This window comes from Macadamia integrifolia, chromosome 7 (genome assembly GCF_013358625.1).
Source record: "Macadamia integrifolia cultivar HAES 741 chromosome 7, SCU_Mint_v3, whole genome shotgun sequence".
In the NCBI taxonomy this organism is placed as follows: domain Eukaryota; kingdom Viridiplantae; phylum Streptophyta; class Magnoliopsida; order Proteales; family Proteaceae; genus Macadamia; species Macadamia integrifolia.
Genome location: NC_056563.1, coordinates 19,978,285 through 20,000,083, shown reverse-complemented (window position 1 = coordinate 20,000,083; position 21,799 = coordinate 19,978,285). Strand labels below are relative to the sequence as shown.

General features: G+C 33.1%; 1 protein-coding gene across 8 annotated transcripts; it reads right to left on the bottom strand.

The window, feature by feature from the left end:
* Positions 1 to 2,368: 2,368 nt before the first annotated feature.
* Positions 2,369 to 6,847, bottom strand: LOC122083218. 8 transcript variants are annotated; one of them, XR_006141594.1, is made up of 7 exons: positions 5,728 to 6,247; positions 5,146 to 5,222; positions 4,890 to 5,045; positions 3,948 to 4,768; positions 3,737 to 3,769; positions 2,841 to 3,636; positions 2,369 to 2,738 (listed from the first exon to the last, which is right to left on the bottom strand). XR_006141594.1 is itself a non-coding variant. In XM_042650943.1 (6 exons), exons 2-6 carry the CDS (start codon positions 5,152 to 5,154, stop codon positions 3,596 to 3,598), a joined length of 303 nt encoding a protein of 100 aa, XP_042506877.1. In that variant the 5' UTR covers positions 5,155 to 5,222; positions 5,728 to 6,247; the 3' UTR covers positions 3,416 to 3,595. The 8 variants fall into 8 exon arrangements, 1 of the variants encoding a protein (XP_042506877.1); XR_006141595.1 differs by having other exon boundaries at positions 3,948 to 4,040; XR_006141596.1 differs by having other exon boundaries at positions 3,948 to 4,019.
* Between the last annotated feature and the right edge of the window lie 14,952 nt (positions 6,848 to 21,799).

The following is a 21,799-nucleotide window of genomic DNA, read 5'->3' as shown; positions in this document are numbered from 1 at the left end:
GGTCACCCGTGCCATCATAGCCCATAAGGAACCAGCTCTAATTTCCTCTGCTCGGTTCCTGCATGGTCAAACCGGTTCAACCGCGAAATCAGACCAGGTTTAAGAAGCGGGGTATTACAGTTTTCATATCAGATTTTTGAAGACATCAGATGCTTAAGATGATTCATTGCCACAATATTAATAACAAGGGTATCCTCTTACTTGATTTCTTGCATGAAGAGCATCTTCAGAAATGGTGAAGACAGGTTTGAAGCAGTAGTAGTGATCAATTTGTTTTGACGAAGAAATAGCTCAACCTCAATAGGAATACAAACTTCAGCATCAGAGAATAGCAAAGACAGTAATATCTGCCCCAAGTCATTGGTGTGGACATTTGAAACAAAAATCAGATGAAAAGAGCCCAAGCATCATAACATTTTGTTGGAAAGTTAAGCTAACCCTGGAATTCTCTTCCATATGCAGATATGCTGCGCCGTCCAGTTCATTTGATTAATTCTGCGTACACCCAAGCGGGTTCATCAATAATTAAATTAGTTGCAGTAAGTTCCAACCCAAAAGCCCCCTCCTGGAAGTTCTTCCTTCAGACCAAATTCACTTTCAAAGAATTATCCAAGTAAAAAAAGAAAAGAACAAAAAAATCCATGGCTGGAGCACACTTAGCAAAATTTATCATTACTTTACAAAGCAATCTTTCCTAACACCAATCATAGAATGGGAACTGAGCATTTCCAAAAGGCGGTTAGCACAAGTAGATTTGTGACTATCACCAAAATTCAAACCAGAGATTTTCAAATTTTTGTCTACAGGAACGCGATCTATCAGAGCTGCATACTCACGATCTTGCTTGCAATTCTCATTCCTGTAATTTTGTTAAACAGAAAAATATGTTTTGTGCAAGCAGTTTGAGTTTGCCATCAAAGCATCTACTACAGATCACAGTATGGCAGAACTTACCACAAGCCAAAAAGAGAATTCACCACATCAACATCACATGTAGGAATTTTGAAGAAAGAAAGAAAAGAAATGACCTCAGAATCTCACAGTCCATACAAATTGAGCCCACACAAAATAAAATGAATGAACTTGTCATCTGAGAAGCACTAATGGGCTCAGGAACCCAAAAACCACATATCAAGAGGATCCGATATGGACGACTAAGACTCTGTGGCACTTTGATAGAAACAATAAAGCTTTTCACATAGCAATCTTGTAGATGAAACCAGATTTCTTTTCTCATAGTTAAAACTTAAGGATCTTAATGCACAATATCTAAATCAACTTTGGATGTCCAACATCATCCACCAAAGGGCCATTAGGCTATGTTTAGAACACAAGAAATGGATAGGAAAACATGACAAGAGAAGAGAAAAGCAAATCACATTTCTACACTTCAAAGAGGGGAGGAAACATTAAGCCTCTACATTAAATGTTTGAGAATACGAATACACAAATGAAAATAAACCAAACCTCAAATTTCCAGAAATAATAGCTAAAATGTCCTGGAGACCACTATAAACGCCCCTTAGCCTTCAAACCATCTCTCTCTACTGGCTGAATTTGTTGCCGGGTTTAAAGTAAAGTGCTCATATTCCACAATTTCCGGAAACTCTGGCAAATAATTAAATGATAAACCATACTGGTTAATGAATTTTCATCACTATTATTGTTGTGAAAGTAGTATCAAATAACTGATAAACCCTCTTTCTGTATCTCTTTCAACTAGGCAAAAACTAATCAAACAACATCTAATTAAGCCTTCATGTGAACCATCCTGAATTGTCATACTTCAAATAGTATTGTAAGACCAATATTATCTCAACTGTCAGCCCTCAAGATCCCAAGTCAAGAACATATATATTGTATCAAAGAAAAAAATACAATAATGAACAAATAAATTAAGGAACTTGACCATGAAAATATCTACAATTTATGCTCTATTTCTTTTAACTGGAAAAGAATTTTCTTGTATTATACTGTTTTCCCAGCATCATACCATTTTGGTACATTGATGATACAAATCTTTGTGAAGACTTCTAGCAGCCGCATCCCTGCTACACCTAACATGGCCCACAGACCATTAAAGAGCTCTGTCTGCACAAACCATTTCACATTCTCAGGGTCTTCTGAAAGTCCAAGAGGATCAAATCCATTGTCACCTAGGTGGCTATATACAATAATATCAACAAAATTTCTTGTTAGTCCATCACTAATGAAATAATGTGATCTTCATTATACAATAAATCTATGAATTTACCAACCATTGAGATACCCTAGAGAGGCCAAACCTCGCAGCCACTCACTCTTTGCTTCAATTTTGAACGAATTTCGGGGCTGATGAAGCAGCTTTTTAGATATAATATACTCAGGATTCAATGTCAAATTCAGAGGTTTGAAAATTATGCAAATCAACAGTTCATTCTTCTTCTCTCCCAAGACCATTAAAGAACCAAACTTCTTAATTACAAATTTTTGTTCAATATTGAAACATGATGAAATTCCCATCTCACCATTCCCCCATAAGGATTTATGGACATGTAGAGAGTACTCTAATCCAGTCTGAGGAAGAATAACTGGTTGTTCTTCTAACTCTAATTCCCCTACCAGAAAGAATTTTGAAGTTTAAAACAATTATTTTTTTCTAATATAGCAATGAATATGATGCGATAATAAGATTAGACTCTAATCACAGTGTGGAAGTGTTCTCTTCTCCTTCTCCCTCTGTGCAAGAGCAGGGTTTTCTGCGGGAAAAAAAAAAATTATTGCAGGAGCAGAAGACGAGAAGAAGATGGAAGAGAGTAGAAGAAGAAGTAGAAAGAGGTAATAAAAGGGAGGAGTCAAACCTGTATTCAGAAACCAGGACAGAGGCAGAGGAGGTCTCTTCTCCCTCTGCGCTTGTGCAGGGTTTTACTGTAAAAAAAAAATTCAGGAACCGAAGTTGAGAAGATGGAAGAAGAAGAGAAGTAGAAAGAAGAGAAGAAAATGAAGAGAGAACACACGCCCCCCACTCTATATTTAGGAATTAATGAAATTTTTTCTTTATTAAAGTCTTCCACTATCTCTTTCTATTTAGAAACTAATAAAATTGTTTCTTTATTATAATCTCACGCCCAACTCTCTATAATAAATAAAATTTAAATCTTTTTACGAAAGGAAATAACAATTTTCTATAAAAATTAAAGAGTAAGACGAAGCATAAGTACATGTACTTATATAATAGTATGATAGTATGATATATATATATATATATATATATAAAATACACGTGCATATGCACATGTGACCAAACATTTTAAGCAATGAGCAAAGAGGATCACATGTAAAAACACAAAAACACAACATAAACACAAAGAGGATCCAAAACTGGATTAAATATTTGTTTGCAATGAGCAATATTAAGGAAATTGGATTTAAAAAAAGAGGGTGTAAATTAGTGTAATGGCTTTAGAATTCCTTGGAATATATTCAAATAAAAAAGTATAGAAGAAGAATGTTTTTCATTCTTATGCTTGTAAAATGGTTAGAACAATCATTGACAAGGTCTTCAAATCTAAAGATATAGGCCTCTAATCCAGTAGATTTCCCATGGCCCTCATAATCAATCCCATACACTGCAAATTGCAAGCTGAATTCCCCTTCCTGCATTAAAGATTCAAAAACCCTTTTAGCTTTCTTTTTCTATTCCTAATTTAAATACGAATCAAGTCATGAGGAAGAGGGTTGAGTCTATTCCATTTACCTTTCATAGAGATGCTGCACTCCATGGCATAACCTATAAGCATGAGAAGAAAGAATGATAAATGAATTAATAAGACTAACCCTAATAAAAACAAAGCAAAACAAAGCAATTCTGGAACTCAATTGTTTTTTCAGATTCTTTTTCTTTTCAGAGAAAAAAACGTATTTGCAAGAGGAAGCAGATAAAAAACAGTTGGTGTTGGAGGATATACCATGGCAGAGAAAGATTAAGACTTTTGGTTCTGTATTTTCAGGGAGCCATCTGCGTGTGTAAAGCTTGAATCCTATAGAGTTTAATATAAATTCTTGCAATAATGAAGAAGAAGAGAAAACCAATCACATTACTATTACTTGATCAGAAAGAACAACAAAAAAATACCTATGAATCCGAAAAGCTGTTAATTATTTCTTCTTTTTCTAAAGAAACAAAACCACAACAGATGCGGTTCGTCGCTTGTGTATATATATACTCTATGATTTTAGAGATACAGTTAATGAGATTAGTTACAGCCTCCCCACCATACTCAAATTGGCCCACAGAATTGCTACAAAGAATCTCTCACAGTCCCACCTATCATATCACGACATCCTGAAGAACGGCCATTAAATATTTGAACAGTATTCCAAGTTTACTTAGTCCTCCAGATTAATGAACATGCCCTTCTTTACAAGAAAAGGAATGCACAACTCCTCATATGGGTTCAAACCTTGAAAGAACCAGCTCTTTATTAGACCAAATGTCTCAAACAGGTATTCAACTACATTAATAGAATATTTGCTCTGGAAAAATGAAGTCATATCCTCGACTAAGGTCCTTGAGTAAAACTTTCCCCTATCCGAAATTTGCATGCCTAAGAAACCAAATTATTGGACAACCATTGTAATCGCTGAATCACATTTTGAGTCAATTAGACTGACCATTGTGGATAATTTTAATATGTAGTTCACAACTGGCAGTTTTAGGCTTCTCAAATGATTTTCAACCCACAGCTCTACCAGTTCATTATAAGAAAACCACCCCACCTAGGCAAACCTGAGACAATATTGAATAGAAGCAAGAAGCATCACTATCTTTAAGTTATGAAAACAAAATAAAATGGTTATTCACTCTGAAAAAACACTAAATTCTAAAAATAAGTTAAATAAATATTTACCTTGGAGGAACCCCTACAATGAAGACATTTTGTGCAATTGCTAACTGCACCATTAGCTTCAATTTGAGGCGGCTCAAAATTGGGAACCCTTGATCTTGAACTCCTGATGGTTTCAACTACCTCAAGGACTTTCTTAAGCAGTGATACAGAAAGATACTAAAAAGCCAAACAGAGGCTAGAATCAATCACCAAGGTAACTAACATAAGCAGAATTTACTCAATAATATATGACGCAAGACATATAATAAGAACTTACAGTAGACATGATTGATCGTTTAGATTCAACGTCGACTATGCTCCAACCTCAGATCATCGGTGAGGAATATTATGAAACTGCACAAAAAGTTGACCAAAATCAAACGTTTCTTATCACAACCCTGCTTTGTAGCAGGATTATTTACCAGTTCTCTAGGGAAATATGTTGGTCTAGCAGAAACAATTAGGGGTTTTCAACTTATTCTTTCTAGTGCTTGACTTTTCAAACTAAGCTCAGCTAATAAGCAAGCAAGGCAAGGCAAACAAAGCAGTTGAGCTGATCGTAGAGCAATCTCTCCTAGTGGTCGAGCTAATCATAGAGCACCCTTGATCTGGGAAGGAAGGTAATTCTTTGTTTTCTAAAGAAGGATGGTGGAAGTTGGTGAGAGATTACTAACTCCCGCAATGTTAACCATGTTAACCCCAAGTACACAATTAACCGTCCCACGATAGTCTTAAGGTTAGCTGATAGAAAATCAGAGGAATAACACAGAAATAACCAGCAGCAATACTCCAAAAATAGAACCTAAAAACAGTAGCAAGATCGAACCCAAAACTGTCCCAAAAGAGAGGAGAGAGAAACCTGCAATTGGGAGAGAGAGAGAGAGGTGCGGCTGGCTGTGTGTAGCTCCAATGGAGCTATACTCCTGGTCGAATGGAGGTCCCTTGAAGGCAACAAAAACCTGTAAGTCTGATAGAATTCTGACGGCTAGAATTGAAGATACGAGGTTTCTTGATTTCAGCCCTAGGAGAGAGAAAAATCAAGAAACTGCAGAACCAGCAGTGAGACACTTCAGAGGGGCTACCAACAGAGATCGACTGGTCCTCTGGGAGAGTAGAACCAGTCCCAAAAAGGCCTTATAGATCAGGACTCAAACGTATGCAGTAGGGGAGATCGATTGGTTCAAGAATGGGCAGTTTTTGATGATCGATCTTGCAAGGACAGGTATGAATTCTCTGCGATTAATAGCTACTGTAATCAGTGAACAGAAACAGAATTTTAACTGCAGAAAATAAAAGAGGTAAGGGAATGTGGGGGAGGAGTGGCTGTCCCGGCTAGGACTTCTCACAACTATCCCAGTTGTTCTAACATAATGACTACAATTTCCTTTATTCAAATCTGTCCAATAATGATACATATGCCTCTCTATTTATAGAGGGGAAGTTTACAATCATACTAAGACTAGGAGCTACTTTCCAAAGAGAACTAGACACTCCTACTACAATTAGGAATTCAAAATAAGATTAGGACTTGACTTTATGACTCCAACATGATGTAGGACTAACTAACTAATAGTCCATATATGACTTTACAACCGACCAATGGTCTAATGGGCCTTTATTGAATAATTTGAATTAAATAACAACTAATTAAACTAATGAATTAAATCTCGTTTTCTTACTTTCTATCCATATTTTAGGCCCATTAAAGTGGCCCATTTCAAAGAAAATCTATGGGATCAAAGGCCCAACACATATATAACACAACCCAAGGCTTATTTGTAATAAAATAAGCCCAAGTGACTTATCTACATCAATGGGTATTGAACCAGAATAGGAGCAGAGGAAGGGCTGAGATTGAAATGTTACTTAGGGCTAGAATGGATTTTGAAAGAAGGTACCGCAATCTAAAAGCTAGGTTTGTGCCTAGTCTATTCCCAAGTTGCTTCTTTGCATTTAATACTCCCAACAGTAGACATGATGCTAATTCCATCAAAAATGTCAGGCACAAATAAATAGTTTGGAGGATCAGGTGAATACTGCAAAATTTACCCATTGTATCCTTTCCCAACAAGAAAAAAAGAACCATTAAAATGCATAAAGAGATCCAAGGTGTTGTCAAGGAGGTACTTTAATGTTCATATTGCCTTACTAATTTATTTTATTTTATTTTTTGGGGAGGTGTTAACAGATAAGACATAAGAATGAAGTAAAAGACAGGAAAGTACTCTACCAAGGAGGATAAAATAAAAATATAAATAAGAGACTTGGTGGATTCGAACCACCTTCCTCTTGAGATATGGAGCCATTTCCCACACCACAAGTACTCTACCAATTGAGCTAAAGACCCATACTTAAATTACAAAAGTTATGATCAAAGAAAGAGGAAGAAATCCAAACTGAAATATAATATTCCGTAGCTAATAAATCTTATGCATTTTTGCCAGTACAATGCTTCTATTAGAGAGAAATGAAAGTATAAGCAATAGTATTAAATTTACTACCCTACCACTATAAAAAGATAAAACAAGCATCCACACCCTCCTTGACTCAAGCACTTAAAACAATGGCTAAAAAGGAAGTGTAATATAAATTATTCTATCCAAAGTCTATCTCAGATTCCTCTATATTCATGGTTTCATCAATTTATTTGATGTTCCAAAAGCAATAATAATCTTCTTAGTGAAGAATTTTATTTTGCTCCTGTATGAATTGTAATATAAAATATCAACAACTATTTCCTGATTTAAGTACTCTGCTTCACTTAAGAAAGATGGCAGTTCCTGAGTTTAGTCTCAACATCCTATTCCAATCATTCTTTAGTAGGTATGATTCCAAAATAGAAGAGAAAATGAAGGATCTTTGCATAATTAACACAAAATAACAACGATCTTCCCCTTTAAAACCATTTACATCCAATAAATAAATGTATTGAAATTTAACTCCAGAGAAATTCACCAACATCAACAAAGCAACTAACGTATAGAACATAAAACACCATACTTCGTGATAGAGAAATAATTGCAGTCCACTCCAAAACCTGTATTGTTGGGTTGCACATTTGTAATTATCTAAAGAAAATTTCGAGCAGGAGACAGAGAAAGGGAAATGAGGACTGGTCAGAAATTCATTGACGACCAGTTGAATCAGTGGGAAGACGACTACAGACCTGAGACGTAGGGAAGGAAGAGAGTGCTTTTCATTTATTTATTTATTTATTGATCTCTAAAGAAAATTGGCCATCAAGGACTCATGACATTTTCATGTTGTCTCTCTTCGGATCTGCTGTTCTTGGGTGACAAAGTGATGTACAATCTGGTATATGGGAATTGAGTTCTGATTAATATGTGTTTCATACATGCAACACAGCTCCTACATACAACACAACTCCAACACCAATGTACTCAACCAGCACAATTTCAGGTTTAAGAGCTGTAGTTTGACTCTTTTGCTCTATTGAAAGTTTTTGTAAATTCCATAGGGAGAGATGCAAAACCAAGGGGTAGAGAGAGAGAGAGAGATGTGAAGGATCAATGTAAAGTTATCTACTTTACAAGAATTGCAGGCAGAATACACATTTTATTCGGAATCTTCAAGCACAATTTTCAGACTCAAGTAATAATAATTTTTTGTACATCATGTCATATATAGGAATGTATGTTAAACCAGAAATTCTTACCCATGGAAACCCTTCATCTTTTCTTGTACCTACTATCCCAAAAATGGATTTTTATAAGAAACAAGTAATGCTACATGTATTAATAGAGTAAGACAAAAGGATCAACGTAAAGTTATATCCTTCTAATTAATCATATGAACTTGATCATTTACAACAATGACTAACAAGTGTAATGTGTTGATTCATGTTCAAGACGTCTCAAACAAATCAAACAAAATATTAGAAGACCCAATATCATAGTTTATGGTTAAAACTGGAATCTTTTGGTTTATCTTAAGGGAGAATAATTATGGACTTTTAATCTGCCTAGCTGCATCACCACATGGAGTAGTCGAAGATGAAAGACTTCGTCTGCTTAATTTCATCAAATAAATTCAGACATTCAAAATATAGATTTAATAAATTAAGAAACAAAAATTATACCGCAAAAACAGAATTGGAGAAAGAGGGAGAGAAGTTATGTGGTGGGAGTGGGGGGAGGGAGAGAGAGTACGAAAGGAATTAAGGTTTTGGATCTTTGCTGGATTGCTTGAATTCAGTGGAAACCTTGGCAGACTACAACTACTAGCCTACCAGGTAATACGCAAAAACAAATTTTAACTGTTTGCTCCTATTTTGGGATTTGGTTCCATTGGATTCATGTTTTTGCATTCAGAGGAAAAAGGGCCAACAATTTTTTTAGCAAATGACATGGAAAAAATAATCAGCATGCCTTCTATGCTTCTAGATCAAGGGACTTCAAAGTGGTCCAATTCAAAGCTCTAGGCTCTCCAAGAAATTGGGATAGTTTATCATCCTTCACTATATATAATCATGAATATTTTACCATAAGCACATATCAGAGTTTATATGACCACGTAAAATTTGACTTCGGGTTTGCAGAAACAGTCATTTCTTATTGATCATGGAAATCCAGGACACCTACATCTGATGTTGAATACGATCATACCCACTGCTGATCAGATTCCCATCTCCACCCTTTATTTTTACTTTTGATTGCGTTAGCAACACTTATCCTTTAATTCTCCTTTTTTACTTCAATGAACTAATCTGTTCATAGCAGAACATTAAATTGCAGGGGAAAAGCTAATAATGTATATGTTCAGGGTGATTTGATAAGACCACCCCCTCTCTTTCACCAAATTAGACTCAAACCCCCTACTGTCAGTCACCATTAAGTGAAGAGTTAAAATGAGTTATACCCTATTTACTACAACTCATATTTTAACCCATTCCTCTTCACCCCTACTTATACTTACCATCACCGAGACATCAAACGTAGAGAGACGCAGAGAGAGAGAGAGACAATTTGCGGCACAACGCCACCATTGCCGGTGTTCTCCATCACAAAGGCAATTGTTCAAGAGGCACAATGGAAGGTTAAGGAGTCCCTGTCAAAAGCCCCTGCCCTTCTCTCCCTTCCTCCTTCACAGAGGATGATCCGATCCCACTTGGGGTCATCTCCGGCTCATCGTAGAATCCCAATCCTCTGTGGCAGCTCTCACCCAGGACAAAACTCGAACCATAATCATATGTAAGATCCCCACCACTTAGGCGTTTGCATAAAGTGTTTCGTCTACATAAGCAACAATTTGGGTCTCCCTGGAATCACCTAAAACAACTGACTGCTACTCATCCACTTCACTACCTTTCAGATTGCCTCCAGCAAATGACACCGAACCCAAAAGCTCCTAAAACAAACACAGTCAACTGGAAAGTAAATGAGTACCATAAGCACCTCCCCAAAGAAAAAGTACATGTTTTTTGTTTCAATTTATGTAGGTCTAGTTCCATTTAGCCATAAGCACGGAACTAAGAGGTGATTTTAACCCTAAATAAAGCATACCTAAATGTCAGTAGCCGGGTATTCGTATCCAAAAGAAGTCCCAGTTTGTTTTTGAGTCCACCCTTTGAAGAAGCCCCTTCGGCCTGTCGAATTTCCCAGATTTTGATACAGATTTTCCATTCCCTCTCAGTGTTTTCCCTGCGTTTTCCACAGGGAAGGAAATCGAAAACAAACATAAAATAACAATAATGGAGAAAAAAATCTCCAAAAAATTTTCTAGAGGTGCAGGCATAGTTACTTCTATGTCATCAATAATGGTTACACGGAATGGGGGATGTATGCCATTGGTGGGAGTGCAAACCCAACGATAAATGGTTAGGGGAACTGGTACATGTCCGGAAAACCAAGAGATGATAAGGAGATTGGACGACACAATAGGGGAGAAAGGTATAGTAACTTATTACATAGGTATTTTAGGTACTTCATATTTAGTATAGGTATTTTGGTACTTAAAATAGAATATAATAGCTGACATCAACACATAAGGAATATTCCCTAACAGTAACTGGCGGTAGGGGGTTTGTATCTGATTTCGTGAAACAAAGGGGATGTTCTTATAATAGTGGCATTCTCCAGGGGGTGGCATTATAAATTACCCATTAACATATTGAGGTTTTCAATTAGCTAAAAAAACCAGAAAGGGACCAAAAGTATTTTTTGGGTCTTCCTTTCACATTATAATCGTAACACTCATTGGGAGATTCTGTTGAAGAGAAATCCCAATCGTGGTCTTCCTTCCACAGGACAAGTTTAGATTCAATCACTGTCCTAAAACCCTATGTTGCAATCTAATATAATCAATTCCAGATCAATGATGATAAAAACAATAGCAGCAGAGAGAGAGAGAGAGAGAGAGAGAGAGAGAGAGAGAGAAATTTACCTGGTTCACAACTATCATCACCCATAGAGCCATTTCTAATGCAATGATTCCTTTTATTGCTTCAGAAAGGAGGTGAGTTGACATTGGTTCATGCAATAAGAAATTATTAATAATAAATCAGTCCAAAATGAAAACATTACAGAAATAGTAAGCATCTATCAAAGAAGACAAAATATTAATTCCTTGGAAAAACAACTAAACATTGTTTGAGATGCAATGGTTATGGATAGAGTGTGACTCAACTGCGATTGTTACTCTTTTTCTCAAGAGGAAACTTCCGTGGATAGCTCGTCAAAGATGGTTAAATTGTAAGCCCTTCTTGGAAGAGGTGGAGTGGAAAATAACTCACTGTTATCGTTAACGAACTCGGTTGCGGATTTTTTTGTCAAATCAGCAGCTCGGTTTGAAATCTCTTCGCCGGTTACAGCCTGGTCTGCAATGGTGAAGATGGATTTAGCAATGGATGACTCTGGTCGTCCTCGTTCTAGATTTCTCTAGGATGCTTCTTTAAGCTTGTTTTGTGTGGTTGAGTTTGTGGGTGTCTTGCTCTGCTAATGGCAATGCTGAAGGTGGAGCTTGTGCATTCCTTTCTCTTCTAGTGAGAGGCCTAGGCTGTTTTTCTCTTCCTCTTTTTGATGTACTATATATATTTGTTCTTTTTTTCTCTTTTATAATTAATATACATGATTTTCTAGTGAAAAAACTAAACATTGTTTTTAGCTACAATATTGCATGTATAGAATGATCACATGACTTAAGATCGGTACAAAACTCTTCTAATTGCAAACAATACAAAATTAATTGTATAGACAAGCGAGTTAGAAATTTTTTGGTCAATCGAGCACTACATTTTTACTTCTCATACTGGCAATGATGTCCAAGAATAATGGGGAACATACAAGTATAGCAAAAGCAATCAACAGCAACATTTGTGTACATATATACACATGAAAAATGAAAGAGAAAAACCCACATCTCAGAAGCCTAGTTTCTTTAATATGTGCTACTTTAGCTACTTGTGCAAAGGCTGCAGAATATGATGATGAAGCAACCGTGTAGAAGGCTTGTGGAACAGAAAATGTAAGCACAAAATCTTTAATGTGCTTCAAGACCATCCTCCCAACACCATCTAAGCTGACTCTCTTTGAAACAAATCTAAAGTACAATTAAGTTATAGAACATATGAATATTTGTATAAACTGACTTGCCGAATATGGTTATGAAGGAGAGAATCAACTATAGAGTTCAAGAACTGGAAATGTGACTTGTCCTAGTGTTCTTAGATCTGAAATAATATAAACCAAAAAAAAAAAAAAAAACCAGAATAAAAAAATAATAGAAGAGAGGGAATCAGTAGTCACCATATACATATAGCAGAATACATGAAGAAAAAATATATATATTCAGAAACCAAAATTCTTCAGAATAAATACTTTTCAAAAAGTATCTAAAAAAAAAAAAAGAGAGAGAAAAAGACAAAGAGAGAAAAAGAAGAAAGAAGGAAGAAGTCTTCAAAAAGAAAAAGCAGTAGCGTCACCGGAGTTTCAAAAAGTAGATTCCCACTAATAGAGGAGATATTTTCTATGACAGTTATCCCTGTAAAATAATTCAGATTCACGGATCTGAAAAAGAAAAGTTTTCTCTTGTATATGCTTTGCTATATAAATAGAGTTAGTCACGAAGAAGAGAGGAGTAGTTTTTTCGGAAGTCTATTTGTTTTCTTGGAGTCATTGTAAAGAGTTCTTCAGTCTCTTGATAAAATATTTTCCAGAAGCAATATAAGGAAGTGATTTTCTATCTACATCATTCCTGTAAGCCTTCTTTCATTTATTTTTGGTCATGTAATTTGTTTTATAGCAGCTTCTTGTTCTATTATCAGATCAAAGCCTACAGTCGTGCCTCTTGATTCTGTGAAATAGATCTAGTTAAGCAGCCTTATTATTGTTATGTTTATAATCAACCATGAGTGAGTAGTTCATCTTATCAAAAGAGTTAAGGGTAGATGTGTGGTTAAGACAAGAGCATTATGTTTATATAACTTTATAGTTTAGATTTGTAAATTCTGATATTACTCTTCCGACATGATTGGAAGTGGATTAAGGTTGAAGATCTTTCTTAGGGAGTGATTAGGACACTTGAACTCTCTATTATGTCAGGAGTAGTGAACTGATATATAACCAGAGAGTAGTCTAAAACTCTAGATCTAAATCGGTACTTGCTATCATTCAGACTAAGTAGCCTTAAGATTATACTGCAATCTCTTCTAGTAATATTCCAAAAGAATAGGATCTTACGCTCTGGACGTTGAGGCAAGGAGGCCGTTTAAGTCCCAGTGAGCAGAACCCCTATGTGAGGGTATGAATCATGTTGGCAGGGCGTCCTACATGAACTAGAAGACTTGTAGTCCCTGGCTAAGTATTCCCCTAAAGTAAAAAAGACTGTTTGAGTTAGCATTCCAAAGAACTGGGCCTAAATTACTGTGCGTGTACCACCGGTTGAATCCCAGTGTGAGGATGTGAGTTGTATAGGCATGGCGTCCTATGCAAGCTTGAATTAAACTATCAAAAAAAAAAAAGAGTTTTTTGTTTCTTTTGTTTCGTTTTTATAAGCTCTTTGTCGAAACCTTACACAAAAACCCTATACTCTTTTGATTCTCTCATCCCTGTGCTCGACTCTCGATTTCTTTTTGTAATTTTCCTTTTGCGTCTTCCAACTGAACCAGCAGCTCTGGTCTAAATTCTCCTTTGGTATCAGAGCAGTTTTTATTTATAATTCTATTTAGTTTATAAAAAGTTTATGTTTTCTGTTTATCTGCATTATTTTAGTTTCATAGAATATCTTACCAGAGAATATAATAGGATATATCATTACGATTATTTTAGAATAGAATATATCGATTTGAATTCTTTATCTGGTATAGTTTCAGTAGAATATAAAGATTATTGCTCCTCTATAATAGAATCTTCAGAAGAATTAAAAAATTTTCCAGAAGAAATGAAACGAATTATTTTACAAAAAGTCAGCCTAACTCCAGAAGAATTACTTAATAAATATAGAAGACAATTTTTGAAATATAATCAGTGGAAAGGATTACATAGAGGATATTATCCATTATAAGCCTTACCCAGAAGCTTAACAGACTGGACAGATTAGAATATTTAAGTTTAGATATAAATAATAGAAAGGATAATTACAACAGATAGATATAAATTAGATTGCAGATTCGATATAAGACACAGACATAGATTATACAGTAACAATCCAGATCATATATCAGAATTAATAAACAGCCTAATAGATTTAAATATATCATTAATAGAAAGGATAAATCAGAACCAAGAACGAATAACCCAAGAATTAGAAATCTATAATAAAAATCTTTTTCATTCCCCTAATACAAGAGATCTGTCATCCTATAAAACCCAACAAAATTTAGACTATATTAACCAAGGTGTTACATTATTATTAAAAAAGAACAAAACAGATATTGAATTAAATAAAATTATAACACAGGAACTATCAAAGCTGTCAAAAAGAATCGAACAGAGATTTCTAGAAATAAATAATAAATTTGAGAATAAAATTAAAAATCTTGAAAATTTATTAAAATTTTATAATAAATAAATATTGAGATTATACAACAAGAGCAAAGAAGATTAAGAAATTTAAAACTATTGATGAGCTTAGAACCAGAGATAACAGAATTACGAAGCCTATTAGAAGATTATTCATTAGGATTATCTATAGAAAATTTAGGATTATCAAAGTATAAACCAGCGGCATCTCACGATCAGATCTTAATAGTCCAGAATAATATAATTATAATAGGGTTAATAAAAATATTGAAGAAATTAGAAGTAATAAACAAAAACAGTGAAATTGCTAAAGGAATAGACGATATAGGACAAAAACTTAGTGGATTAAAGATATCAACATCAGGAGATAGTACTAAAATAACAAAAAAGCCTTTTAGTGGAAGTTTTATACCAACAGAAAAAATATCAGAAGAAGGAACCTCAACAAAACCATATAAGTTAAAATGAATAGGTTCAGACCATTCTCAGGAAGAAGTAGAACATTACAAGAAAATGATACAAGATCCCAAAACACAACCGATGATAGTATGTTAAGAAGAGTATTAAGAGGAAGTGGAAGTAATAGTAATAACGAAAATATAAGATTAGAGGAAGTAATAGATATAGAATCTGATATAACTAGATTTAGCACACAACAAGCCCATATGATAGACCCAAGACAGTTATATGCTCATAACAGATTCTTAAGAGACACTAGTTTATTTTCAGGATACCAAGAAGTTACTTTGTTTGTCTCAGATGGGAAGTAGAAACCATAGATGTAATAAGCCAAGAATCAATTAGACAACTTTTAATAAGAAATAAAAGATATTTCCATTTAGGATTATTTATAATAGGAATTAAAGGATTTGCAAGGAAGAAAATTGGGACAAAAGTAATAATATGCTTAATAGATGAGAGATGGGATACTAAAACCCAATTAAAACAAGCCTTAATAGCCATGACAGAAGTAGATTTATCTAATAATAAATCATTATATTATGTAGCCCCAGATTTTCAATTAAGAATAAAAGAATTACCTAAATTTATAAAAATAAAAGTTATGACAAAAGGATATGAGTCATTTAAAGGAGATAATTTAATGATGTGCATAGGGTTAATAGGAAAAATAACAAATAACTCTACAACTAATTACAAAGTATCTATAGAAGAAGTTATTGAAGGAATAGGATCAAAAGGAAGTAAGTTATTAAAACCACCAGAAATAGACCCAACAGTATTAGCAGGACAAGAATGGAATTTAAGTAAAATAACAGAGGATAGTGAAACAAATACAGTCTTTGTACCTAGGGATAGTTTAATATACCAAGATAGTAATAATAATTACAGATTGAGATTTTTAGATTATGAAACAAGACCAGGAGCTGAAAGTAGTATAGCAGATACTATAGATAATGAGGAAAGAGAAAGACTAATAAGAGATCTAGAAAACCAAAATATCACATCAGCCGTAATAGAAGATAGAATAATAACAACAGAAGAAATAAAAATATTAAAACAACATGATAAATATGGATTGATAGGAACATTATTGTATAAAAGAAAGTATGAAATAAAACTTACTAAAGAAGACAAAATTAGACTAGAAAATTTAGCAATAGAATTAGGAATAATGACAGAAGATGAAGAACTAATTGACAGAGGAGATAGATTTATTATAAGAAAATCCATAAAAGAAGAAAATGAAAGTATCAATGATAAAATTAGTGAAATTAGTGAAATAAATCCTAGACTATTAATTAATGAAGAAATAAACGACAATGACAGTTTAGCATCTGACATAGAAGAATTACAAAATATAGAAGCAATGAATGATGGAGGATATGATAACACAAGATCATATGGTCCTAATAATCCAAATATGGCATGGGGAAATAGACCAAGATGGAAATTAGAACCAATAGAGTTAGGACAACCAAAAGATAATTTTAAATATTATAAGCTTAGAGGAAAAAGATTACCAATAGAAGAACCAGTAACATTTGCAGATAATAAAGAATCTGGTAAAATACTAAACATAGGATATCATGATCCCCAAAAATTAGATTCAGTACTTGATATTTGGAAAAGTAAAGTTATAAATGACTGTTTACAGTTTAAAGAACAAATGGAGGTTGATGAATTATATCAATATTTAGAAACATTTTTAGGAGAAACCATGAAAGCAAATTGGGAAAGATATAAGGTAGAATTTCCAGATGAAATAAGAACATTAAAAACCTCTGGACCAAATCCATATAATTTTGTTAACAAAATACATATGCTAGCAACAGGGAAAGACCCTAATAGTGCTAGAATAGAACAACAGACAGAAGCTTTAGCACAGCTAGAAAGATTAGTTTTAACAGATTATAGATATGCAAAGAGTTTCTTAAAAGAATATTATTATTTTGCAAGTATAAGTGGAAATTATTTTACTTGGTCAGTAAAGGATAAATTATTTCAAAAATTATCAGGACAGTTAGGAGAAGAAATAAGACAAAAATGGCATCCCACAAATGACAATCCAGATAATGATAATATAGGTATCAGAATACAACATATTATAAAATGCTTAAAAGAAAAATGCATAACTATACAAATCCAACAACAATTTCAAAGAGAACAATATAATTTTTGTAAAGATATTTATGTTCCCCAAATATATGGAAAAGAAGGTAAGGATATTTATAGAAGAAAACAAAATGTAAAAGCTAGGCCACAAAGAATACAATATAGACCTATATATCAAAGAAGAAGTAGTCATAGCAATAGAAGACCTCAGAAGAGATACTACCTTAGAAGGTCAGATGCAAGAAGACCATTTTTGAACAGAGATCATCATGCTAGAATGTATGATCCAGATAGAATCTATAAAAAGAAGTTAAGGTGCTTTATATGTGATAGAGATGATCATTTGGCATCAAAGTATCTAAGAAGAATAAATGAGGATACAAAAAGATCTTTAGTAGTACAAGATTCAAAATGATGTTTAATAGATGTTGAAGATGATATAAGTGATACAGAATCAATCTATAGTATTGTATCGATAGAAATATTTAATCCAAATCTTAAAGATGAAAATGAAGAAAAAGAAATACCAAGTGTAATGCAACAATATTTAGAAAATATATGTGTATTAACAAATACATGTATAGAAGATAATCATCGATGGAAAAATGGATCAGGATCACATGATATAGCATGTAAAAAAGTGTCAAGGATATCCATGGATAACAGTAAGATATCAATGTGAAAAATGTTTTGAAGAGAGATGTAAGCATTGCTTAGATAAATCAGAGATTGTTCAAAAGATTGATGAGAAGATAGTAAAATTACAGGACCAAATAGTTACTAAGAAGATTGAGATTTTGGAAGATGAAATAACTATATTAAAAGTCCAGTTACAGGCCAAAGAAGATCAGAATCTAATGATATTGGAAGAACCAAGAATAGAATGGTTAGAAATAATTGAAAATGGAGGAATAAAACCAGTAAAATCAACAAGAGAATCTTTAGGATATGATATTTTTTCACCTATAGAAATAGTTTTATTACCTAATGATATTACAATTATAGATGTCTAAGTAAGATATTCAATTTCAGAAAAATATGGGATAAAACTAGAAACAAGATATAGTATGGCAGCAAGAGGACTAATGATAATAGGAGGAATATTAGACTCTGACTATGAAGATAATATTCATGTAATAATAAGAAATTTTACTCAAATAGCACATACTATAAGAACAGGACAAAAAATAGCACAGGCTATAATACTACCAAACTATGAACAAGGACCTCATACAAGAAGAACAGGAGGATTTGGATCAACAGATGATAGACCTAGTAGTAGTAATCAAAATACAGAACATCATGTGTTAGCCACTATAGAAAAACCAGAAATGGAAACATCCATATTCTGTCAGGTAAAAAATAGTTTAAATAATTTACAAACACTTTGTAGAATAAAAATAAATAAGAAAATAGTCTACTTAAAAGCTATAATAGATACAGGATGTACCAGTTCTATAATAAATCCAAAGTTTTTTGATCAAAATGATTTTGAAGAAATTAAGAAGCCAACAATAGCAACATCAGTAGATGGAATAGAAACTGAATATAAATATAGATTAAAACCAGCCTCTATAAGTTTTAAAGATGTATGTGATAAATATTCAACAGATTATCCACTTAATGATGTATACCTAAGGAAATGTCCTTGGGATATGTTATTAGGATTAGGATTTATATTAGCACAATCAGGAGGATTATATGTTAACAAACATAGTATTATAATATTCAAAAATATAACACAAACACCAACCTATCCACCATATCCAAAACCTAAAAATAATGAAAAAATATTTGAAGAATGTCCCTGTGATATACCAGGACAATGTAAAATAAATAGAGAAGTAAAAATTAATATTGAGATAACCCGAGAAAATGATAATAATTATGAAGAACTTAAAGAATCTGAAGAAATCAATAATTATGAAGATTTGAAGAATTTGAAGAAACCAATTTAGAACAAGATCCAACAAACTTTGAAGATAGAATAAATCCATCATCAATTTTAGCAATTTTAGAAAATTCTAATAGTATTAAGAAAGCGATAGAAAGATTAGAAAAAATAGAAATAATCCAAGATAAAAACCCTTTAAGACATTGGGAAAAGGATAAACCTACAATGAGGTTAGATATCATAAATACAAATTTAAAAATAAATTCAGGAGTACCAAAATATCACCCAATAGATTCAGAACAATTTAAATTACATATTAAAAAATTATTAGAATTAAAATTAATAAGAAAATCTAATAGCCCACATAGATCAGCAGCTATGATAGTCATGAAAGAAAGTGAGAAAAGAAGAGGTAAAAGTAGAATGGTAATAAATTACAAAAGATTAAATGATAATACAATAGATGATGCATATAACTTACCACAGAAGAATTTCTTAATCCAATTTATACAAAAAGCTAAAATTTTTTCAAAATTTGATTTAAAATCAGGCTTTCACTAAATAGCTATGAAAGAAGAATCTAAAAAAAATGGACAGCCTTTACAACAACTGAAGGACATTACGAATGGAACGTGATGTCTTTTGGATTAAAAAATGCACCCTCAGTATTTCAAAGAAGAATGGATAGTATATTTTTAACATACAGAGAATTCTGTATAGTTTATATAGATGATATATTAGTCTTTTCAAAAACTGAATCAGAACATATAGCACATTTACATAAAATATTTTCAGAATTTTAAAAACATGGGTTAGTAGTTTCTAAGAAAAAGATGGAAATAGGAAAAGAAGAAATAAAATTTTTAGGACTAGAAGTAGGATTAGGAAAAATAAAATTACAACCTCATATAGCAACTAAGATTTTAGAATTTCCTTCAGAATTAAAAACCACAAAAGAAATAAAAAGCTTTATAGGATTAGTAAACCAAGCAAGAGATTTTATTCCAAACTTGGGAAAAATAATAGGACCCTTATATTCTAAAACAAACCCTAAAGGAGAAAGAAGTTTAATGCACAAGATAAAATATTAGTAGAAAAAATAAAAAATATTGTACAAAATATACCCCCTTTGAGATATCCATACGAAAATGAATATAAAATAATTGAAACAGATGGATCAATAGAAGGATAGGGAGCAGTCTTATAAGCAAGACCTACAGAATATTGTAGTAAACTTGAAGAACAAATTTGTAGATATGCCTCTGGAGTTCATAAAAGAAAAAATCTAAGTCCAATTGACTGTGAGATAGAAGCAGTAATAGCAGGATTACAAGCTTTTGATTTCTTTTTAGTTTTAAGAAATTTTACTTTAAGAACAGATTGTGAAGCTATAATAAAATTTTATAAAACCCTTAATGAAAAAAGAGTTAGTACAAGAAGATGGTTAATATTTAAAGAATTAATTTTGGGAAAAGGATATAAAATTAAAATAGAACATATAAAAGGTAATGATAATTATATAGCAGATTATTTATCCCGTGAATGTTTATCCAAACCACTAATCTGATTCAAATGTCTTACAAAAATCAAAAAGACAGGAACCAGATTTTGATATTTTAAAAGAAGATTTTGATAAGCTTCCAAGCTTAGAGACAGCTTATAAAAGATACAAAAAGAAGATGGCTCAAGACAAAGGCAAAAAACCTTGGTCACCGCCACCAACACCAGAAAGGAGCCCCTCTCCTGATACAACAAGGAAGGCAGCAGAAATGATGCAACAAGCCTTTGGTAATATTGGAATAAAAGGAGGATATAAAGAAGCCCTAGAACATGGGATTCAGTATGGAAGAAGCTATTTGAAGTCGATAGATGAACGTTTTGGGTTCAGAAGCATGTATAAAATAGGTACCGAAGAGCAGGTTATCTTAGATAATCTGTGGGTATCATATAACAAGATTTTGAAAGATCCATATAACAAGCAAAGAAGAGAGCATTTTATGACCAGCATTAATTGCTGCAGTTATCAATTTGCCAAGATGAAAGAAGCTAGAAAAGAAAATTATCCCTATTATGTTCTTGTTGAAGGACATACTCCGGGAGTATATGATAGATGGACAGAAGTGATACAACAACTTAAGAATTATCCTAAGCATTCTTGGTTTAAAGGATACCATAGATTAGAAGAAGCACTAGATTACACTCGTCGTAATCTGGGTCCAAATTTCTATATAGCACCTGCCCTTAGATTCCCAGTATCTAAGGTCAGAGATACAACAAGTTTTAAAGAAGCATTAATTAAGTATGAACAATGTGATACAACAAATTCCAGAATTGCAGAATTACAAAAGAATGAGTCCCAGCTTAAAGAAGAGTTGCAGGTGACCAAAGAAAAAGAACAACAATATTACCATCAGCTAGCCTTGAAAGAAAAAGAAATCCAAGAATTACAAGAAGCCCTAAAGCTTATCCAGAAGAATAAAGTTGTG